General features: G+C 47.7%; 1 protein-coding gene across 8 annotated transcripts in view; it reads left to right on the forward strand.

Annotated features, from left to right (window-relative positions):
• LOC106566627 (arf-GAP with SH3 domain, ANK repeat and PH domain-containing protein 2) overlaps nt 1–8,560 on the forward strand; it is a 116,730-nt gene that overhangs the window by 86,369 nt on the left and 21,801 nt on the right. For all 8 annotated transcript variants that reach the window (XM_014134877.2, XM_014134949.2, XM_014135269.2 and 5 more), the window contains one exon: nt 6,287–6,374. In XM_014134877.2, coding sequence (XP_013990352.1) covers nt 6,287–6,374 — 88 coding nt within the window. The remainder of the gene's footprint in view (nt 1–6,286; nt 6,375–8,560) is intronic.

The raw sequence follows: 8,560 nt of genomic DNA on the forward strand, positions 1-8,560 counted from the left end.
TAGTGTTGTGTTGTAATGACTGAGGGGGAGGTAGTGTTGTGTTGTAATGACTGAGGGGGAGGTAGTGTTATAATGACTGAGGGGGAGGTAGTGTTGTAATGACTGAGGGGGAGGTAGTGTTATGTTATAATGACTGAGGGGGAGGTAGTGTTGTGTTGTAATGACTGAGGGGAGGTAGTGTTATGTTGTAATGACTGAGGGGGAGGTAGTGTTGTGTTGTAATGACTGAGGGGGAGGTAGTGTTGTGTTGTAATGACTGAGGGGGAGGTAGTGTTATGTTGTAATGACTGAGGGGGAGGTAGTGTTGTGTTGTAATGACTGAGGGGGAGGTAGTGTAGTGTTGTAATGACTGAGGGGGAGGTAGTGTTGTAATGACTGAGGGGGAGGTAGTGTTGTAATGACTGAGGGGGAGGTAGTGTTGTGTTGTAATGACTGAGGGGGAGGTAGTGTTGTAATGACTGAGGGGGAGGTAGTGTTGTGTTGTAATGACTGAGGGGGAGGTAGTGTAGTGTTGTAATGACTGAGGGGGAGGTAGTGTTGTGTTGTAATGACTGAGGGGGAGGTAGTGTTGTGTTGTAATGACTGAGGGGGAGGTAGTGTTGTAATGACTGAGGGGGAGGTAGTGTTGTAATGACTGAGGGGGAGGTAGTGTTGTAATGACTGAGGGGGAGGTAGTGTTGTAATGACTGAGGGGGAGGTAGTGTTGTAATGACTGAGGGGGAGGTAGTGTTGTAATGACTGAGGGGGAGGTAGTGTTGTAATGACTGAGGGGGAGGTAGTGTTGTAATGACTGAGGGGGAGGTAGTGTTGTAATGACTGAGGGGGAGGTAGTGTTGTAATGACTTAGGGGGAGGTAGTGTTGTAATGACTGAGGGGGAGGTAGTGTTGTAATGACTTAGGGGGAGGTAGTGTTGTGTTGTAATGACTGAGGGTGAGGTAGTGTTGTGTTGTAATGACTGAGGGGGAGGTAGTGTTGTGTTGTAATGCCTGAGGGGGAGGTAGTGTTGTAATGACTGAGGGGGAGGTAGTGTTGTGTTGTAATGACTGAGGGGGAGGTAGTGTTGTGTTGTAATGACTGAGGGGGAGGTAGTGTTGTGTTGTAATGACTGAGGGGGAGGTAGTGTTGTGTTGTAATGACTGAGGGGGAGGTAGTGTTGTGTTGTAATGACTGAGGGGGAGGTAGTGTTGTGTTGTAATGACTGAGGGGGAGGTAGTGTTGTGTTGTAATGACTGAGGGGGAGGTAGTGTTGTAATGACTGAGGGGGAGGTAGTGTTGTAATGACTGAGGGGGAGGTAGTGTTGTAATGACTGAGGGGGAGGTAGTGTTGTAATGACTGAGGGGGAGTTAGTGTTGTAATGACTGAGGGGGAGGTAGTGTTGTAATGACTGAGGGGGAGGTAGTGTTGTAATGACTGAGGGGGAGGTAGTGTTGTAATGACTGAGGGGGAGGTAGTGTTGTAATGACTGAGGGGGAGGTAGTGTTGTAATGACTGAGGGGGAGGTAGTGTTGTAATGACTGAGGGGGAGGTAGTGTTGTAATGACTGAGGGGGAGGTAGTGTTGTAATGACTGAGGGGGAGGTAGTGTTGTAATGACTGAGGGGGAGGTAGTGTTGTAATGACTGAGGGGGAGGTAGTGTTGTGTTGTAATGACTGAGGGGGAGGTAGTGTTGTGTTGTAATGACTGAGGGGGAGGTAGTGTTGTGTTGTAATGACTGAGGGGGAGGTAGTGTTGTAATGACTGAGGGGGAGGTAGTGTTGTAATGACTGAGGGGGAGGTAGTGTTGTGTTGTAATGACTGAGGGGGAGGTAGTGTTGTGTTGTAATGACTGAGGGGGAGGTTGTGTTGTAATGACTGAGGGGGAGGTAGTGTTGTGTTGTAATGACTGAGGGGGAGGTAGTGTTGTGTTGTAATGACTGAGGGGGAGGTAGTGTTGTGTTGTAATGACTGAGGGGGGAGGTAGTGTTGTGTTGTAATGACTGAGGGGGAGGTAGTGTAGTGTTGTAATGACTGAGGGGGAGGTAGTGTTGTAATGACTGAGGGGGAGGTAGTGTAGTGTTGTAATGACTGAGGGGGAGGTAGTGTTGTGTTGTAATGACTGAGGGGGAGGTAGTGTAGTGTTGTAATGACTGAGGGGGAGGTAGTGTTGTAATGACTGAGGGGGAGGTAGTGTAGTGTTGTAATGACTGAGGGGGAGGTAGTGTTGTGTTGTAATGACTGAGGGGGAGGTAGTGTTGTGTTGTAATGACTGAGGGGAGGTAGTGTTGTAATGACTGAGGGGGAGGTAGTGTTGTAATGACTGAGGGGGAGGTAGTGTTGTAATGACTGAGGGGGGAGGTAGTGTTGTAATGACTGAGGGGAGGTAGTGTTGTGTTGTAATGACTGAGGGGGAGGTAGTGTTGTGTTGTAATGACTGAGGGGGAGGTAGTGTTGTGTTGTAATGACTGAGGGGGAGGTAGTGTTGTAATGACTGAGGGGGAGGTAGTGTTGTAATGACTGAGGGGGAGGTAGTGTTGTGTTGTAATGACTGAGGGGGAGGTAGTGTTGTGTTGTAATGACTGAGGGTGAGGTAGTGTTGTGTTGTAATGACTGAGGGGGAGGTAGTGTTGTGTTGTAATGACTGAGGGGGAGGTAGTGTTGTAATGACTGAGGGGGAGGTAGTGTTGTGTTGTAATGACTGAGGGGGAGGTAGTGTTATGTTGTAATGACTGAGGGGGAGGTAGTGTTGTAATGACTGAGGGGGAGGTAGTATTATGTTATAATGACTGAGGGGGAAGAGCAATGTAGTGTTGTAATGACTGAGGGGGAGGTTGTGTTGTAATGACTGAGGGGGAGGTAGTATTATGTTATAATGACTGAGGGGGAAGAGCAATGTAGTGTTGAAATGACTGAGGGGGAGGTAGTGTTATGTTGTAATGACTGAGGGGGAAGAGCAATGTAGTGTTGTAATGACTGAGGGGGGAGATAGTGTTATGTTGTAATGACTGAGGGGGAGGTAGTGTAGTGTTGTAATGACTGAGGGGGAGGTAGTGTTGTGTTGTAATGACTGAGGGGGAGGTAGTGTTGTGTTGTAATGACTGAGGGGAGGTAGTGTTATGTTGTAATGACTGAGGGGGAGGTAGTGTTATGTTGTAATGACTGAGGGGGAGGTAGTGTTGTAATGACTGAGGGGGAGGTAGTGTTGTGTTGTAATGACTGAGGGGGAGGTAGTGTTATGTTGTAATGACTGAGGGGGAGGTAGTGTTGTAATGACTGAGGGGGAGGTAGTGTTGTAATGACTGAGGGGGAGGTAGTGTTATGTTATAATGACTGAGGGGGAGGTAGTGTTGTGTTGTAATGACTGAGGGGGAGGTAGTGTTATGTTGTAATGACTGAGGGGGAGGTAGTGTTGTGTTGTAATGACTGAGGGGAGGTAGTGTTGTGTTGTAATGACTGAGGGGGAGGTAGTGTTATAATGACTGAGGGGGAGGTAGTGTTGTAATGACTGAGGGGGAGGTAGTGTTATGTTATAATGACTGAGGGGGAGGTAGTGTTGTGTTGTAATGACTGAGGGGGAGGTAGTGTTATGTTGTAATGACTGAGGGGGAGGTAGTGTTGTGTTGTAATGACTGAGGGGGAGGTAGTGTTGTGTTGTAATGACTGAGGGGGAGGTAGTGTTGTGTTGTAATGACTGAGGGGGAGGTAGTGTTGTAATGACTGAGGGGGAGGTAGTGTTGTAATGACTGAGGGGGAGGTAGTGTTGTAATGACTGAGGGGGAGGTAGTGTTGTAATGACTGAGGGGGAGGTAGTGTGTTGTAATGACTGAGGGGGAGGTAGTGTTGTAATGACTGAGGGGGAGGTAGTGTTGTAATGACTGAGGGGGAGGTAGTGTTGTAATGACTGAGGGGGAGGTAGTGTTGTAATGACTGAGGGGGAGGTAGTGTTGTAATGACTGAGGGGGAGGTAGTGTTGTAATGACTGAGGGGGAGGTAGTGTTGTAATGACTGAGGGGGAGGTAGTGTTGTGTTGTAATGACTGAGGGGGAGGTAGTGTTGTGTTGTAATGACTGAGGGGGAGGTAGTGTTGTGTTGTAATGACTGAGGGGGAGGTAGTGTTGTGTTGTAATGACTGAGGGGGAGGTAGTGTTGTGTTGTAATGACTGAGGGGGAGGTAGTGTTGTAATGACTGAGGGGGAGGTAGTGTTGTAATGACTGAGGGGGAGGTAGTGTTGTAATGACTGAGGGGGAGGTAGTGTTGTAATGACTGAGGGGGAGGTAGTGTTGTGTTGTAATGACTGAGGGGGAGGTTGTGTTGTGTTGTAATGACTGAGGGGGAGGTTGTGTTGTGTTAATGACTGAGGGGGAGGTAGTGTTGTGTTGTAATGACTGAGGGGGAGGTAGTGTTGTGTTGTAATGACTGAGGGGGAGGTAGTGTTGTGTTGTAATGACTGAGGGGGAGGTAGTGTAGTGTTGTAATGACTGAGGGGGAGGTAGTGTTGTAATGACTGAGGGGGAGGTAGTGTAGTGTTGTAATGACTGAGGGGGAGGTAGTGTTGTGTTGTAATGACTGAGGGGGAGGTAGTGTTGTGTTGTAATGACTGAGGGGGAGGTAGTGTTGTGTTGTAATGACTGAGGGGGAGGTAGTGTTGTAATGACTGAGGGGGAGGTAGTGTTGTAATGACTGAGGGGGAGGTAGTGTTGTAATGACTGAGGGGGAGGTAGTGTTGTGTTGTAATGACTGAGGGGGAGGTAGTGTTGTGTTGTAATGACTGAGGGGGAGGTAGTGTTGTGTTGTAATGACTGAGGGGGAGGTAGTGTTGTGTTGTAATGACTGAGGGGAGGTAGTGTTGTGTTGTAATGACTGAGGGGGAGGTAGTGTTGTAATGACTGAGGGGGAGGTAGTGTTGTGTTGTAATGACTGAGGGGGAGGTAGTGTTGTGTTGTAATGACTGAGGGGGAGGTAGTGTTGTGTTGTAATGACTGAGGGGGAGGTAGTGTTGTGTTGTAATGACTGAGGGTGAGGTAGTGTTGTGTTGTAATGACTGAGGGGGAGGTAGTGTTGTGTTGTAATGACTGAGGGGGAGGTAGTGTTGTAATGACTGAGGGGGAGGTAGTGTTGTGTTGTAATGACTGAGGGGGAGGTAGTGTTGTGTTGTAATGACTGAGGGGGAGGTAGTGTTGTGTTGTAATGACTGAGGGGGAGGTAGTGTTGTGTTGTAATGACTGAGGGGGAGGTAGTGTTGTGTTGTAATGACTGAGGGGGAGGTAGTGTTGTGTTGTAATGACTGAGGGGGAGGTAGTGTTGTGTTGTAATGACTGAGGGGGAGGTAGTGTTGTAATGACTGAGGGGGAGGTAGTGTTGTAATGACTGAGGGGGAGGTAGTGTTGTTGTAATGACTGAGGGGGAGGTAGTGTTGTGTTGTAATGACTGAGGGGGAGGTAGTGTTGTGTTGTAATGACTGAGGGGGAGGTAGTGTTGTGTTGTAATGACTGAGGGGGAGGTAGTGTTGTGTTGTAATGACTGAGGGGGAGGTAGTGTTGTGTTGTAATGACTGAGGGGGAGGTAGTATTGTGTTATAATGACTGAGGGGGAGGTAGTGTTGTAATGACTGAGGGGGAGGTAATGTTGTGTTGTAATGACTGAGGGGGAGGTAGTGTTGTGTTGTAATGACTGAGGGGGAGGTAGTGTTATGTTGTAATGACTGAGGGGGAGGTAGTGTTGTGTTGTAATGACTGAGGGGGAGGTAGTGTTGTGTTGTAATGACTGAGGGGGAGGTAGTGTTATGTTGTAATGACTGAGGGGGAGGTAGTGTAGTGTTGTAATGACTGAGGGGGAGGTAGTGTTGTAATGACTGAGGGGGAGGTAGTGTTATGTTGTAATGACTGAGGGGGAGGTAGTGTTGTGTTATAATGACTGAGGGGGAGGGAGTGTCATTCTATGTTGTAATAACTAAAGGGGAAGAGCAATGGGGTGTTATGTTGTAATAATTAAAGGGGAATAGGGATGTCGCAGTGCTGTGCTGATTCACAGGTAGACCTGTACGTGATTGCGATGCATTTTTAGGCGTCATAATATGTTTACTTTCGTAGTTTATGATTTATAATGTGAGTCCATGTAGGCTAAATGGATTAATTGGGTAAATTGACACTGGGGGAAGCTTTGTTACATTGCTAGTCCTAACAGGTATTTTTGGTGTGGCAGGGTGTAGTTTCCATCATGCTTTGTCTTTGCTGATTCTGATGTTTTTCTTTCCTGTCCTCCTCCTCCTCTTTCTCGCTCTCTCTCCTCCCACCTCCCTCCCCTTCAGACAAACCGACCGCCGGCAAAACTCAACCTCCTCACCTGCCAGGTGAAACACAACCCAGAGGAGAAGAAAAGCTTTGACCTCATCTCACGTAGGTTTACTCTGCCTTTTACCCCCTCTTTTCCCTCTGTGTTATAGGAATACCTCTACAAATGGACCCTGCTGGGTTCTCACAGGGCCTGCCCTGCACACTGTGGTACCTCAGCTTGTGTTCTCACAGGGCCTGCCCTGCACACTGTGGTACCTCACCTTGTGTTCTCACAGGGCCTGCCCTGCACACTGTGGTACCTCAGCTTGTGTTCTCACAGGGCCTGCCCTGCACACTGCGGTACCTCACCTTGTGTTCTCACAGGGCCTGCCCTGCACACTGCGGTACCTCACCTTGTGTTCTCACAGGGCCTGCCCTGCACACTGTGGTACCTCATCGGCCATGATTGGGAGTCCCATAGGGCGGCGCACAATTGGCCCAGCGTCGTCCGGATTTGGCCAGTGTAGGCCGTCATTGTAAATAAGAATTTGTTCTTAACTGACTTGCCTAGTTAAATAAAGGTTAAATAAAAATAAAAAAAGATTATATATATATATATATATATATATTTGTATATAATTTGTATATCTGATAAAGGAAATGATGGCTTATAGACATTGCAGAACAAGGCGGGATGCTGTGTTGGAAAGAATGACAGCGCTCGCTATGGAGTAGAGAGAAATCTACTGCAGAAAAACAAGTGCAGGGAGGAAAGTCCCAGAAAAAGGAAACGTGGTCGTCAATAGGGCTCTATATGAAAGGAAATCACAGCTATTCCGCGGAATGAGGTCAGGAAAGGAGTTGTGAATAGTTGAATCGCTGTATGAGTTATATTCAGGGTATAATCAATACTTTGTGCTTCAACACAAGCCTCTCCGAATCTGCAGCCTTTTAAGAATTTCATCCAAGTTCCTTTGTTCCCTGTATTCTCACGTAATCTCATGTAACCAAGGGAGATGGTGCTAAAATGAGTATTTATTCTTCCCCCATTCACCCTCTTCTTCCTCCAGTCACTCTCTTCTTTCTTCAGTCAGGTTTTGTGAATTTGTGAGTTTAGCTGAGTGGTGACTTCATCCTTTCGTAAACGCTGGTCCAAGATGAGTGCTGTCACCCTGCTGTCAATGGGAAGCAGCGCAACACAACACTATGACTATGAAAGGGCTTACTCTGGTGTGGTGGAAACAGAGAGAGATGCTGCTCTCCTTTCTGTGTGCGGTGTTGGCCTTCTGTAGGGGTGGGGAGAGCAGTCAGGTTGGAGAAGAATTGAAGACTACACAATAGGACTTTCACAAGTTTCATACTTCCTGTGTGCAGTGCAGTACGATGGGACGTTTGGTAAACTAACCTCTGTCTTTAGTAGATTACACATGACTTTAAATCCCAACCTCTGTGTCCTCGTATATTGTCCTATTGGTTGCTGTGTTAGCTGTAGGTATTTTACTGTACTGTATGTAGTTGACAGCTGTGAAAGAGTTTCCTGTTTCTTATTTAGGCCTGGTACACACAGGCTTGTCAGCCGGGTCTTCCCTGTGGCTCAGTTGCATTTTCTTATCTTTGATTAATTTCTTATTCCACTACATCTCTGACCCAGCCACTTCTGTCTGTCTCTGTCTCCCTCTCTGTCTCTCTCTCTCTCTGTCTCTCTCTCTCTGTCTCTCTCTCATTCTCTCTCTCTCTCTCTCTGTCTCTCTCTCTCTCTGTCTCTCTCTCTGTCTCTCTCTCTCTCTCTCTCTCTCTCTCTGTCTCTCTCTCTCTCTCTCTCTCTCTCTGTCTCTCTCTCTCTCTCTCTGTCTCTCTCTCTGTCTCTCTCTCTCTGTCTCTGTCTCTCTCTCTCTCTCTCTCTCTCTCTCTCTCTCTCTCCCTCTCTGTCTCTCTCTCTCTCTGTCTCTCTCTCTCTGTCTCTCTCTCATTCTCTCTCTCTCTCTCTCTGTCTCTCTCTCTCTCTGTCTCTCTCTCTGTCTCTCTCTCTCTCTCTCTCTCTCTCTCTCTCTCTCTCTCTCTCTCTCTCTCTCTGTCTCTCTGTCTCTCTCTCTGTCTCTCTCTGTCTCTCTCTCTGTCTCTCTCTCTCTCTCTCTCTCTCTGTCTCTCTCTCTCTCTCTCTCTCTCTGTCTCTCTCTCTCTCTCTCTGTCTCTCTCTCTCTGTCTCTGTCTCTCTCTCTCTCTCTCTGTCTCTCTCTCTCTCTCTCCCTCTCTGTCTCTCTCTCTCTCTGTCTCTCTCTCTCTCTCTCTGTCTCTCTCTCTCTCTCTCC

The sequence above is a fragment of the Salmo salar genome, chromosome ssa01 (assembly GCF_905237065.1).
Source record: "Salmo salar chromosome ssa01, Ssal_v3.1, whole genome shotgun sequence".
Lineage (NCBI taxonomy): Eukaryota > Metazoa > Chordata > Actinopteri > Salmoniformes > Salmonidae > Salmo > Salmo salar.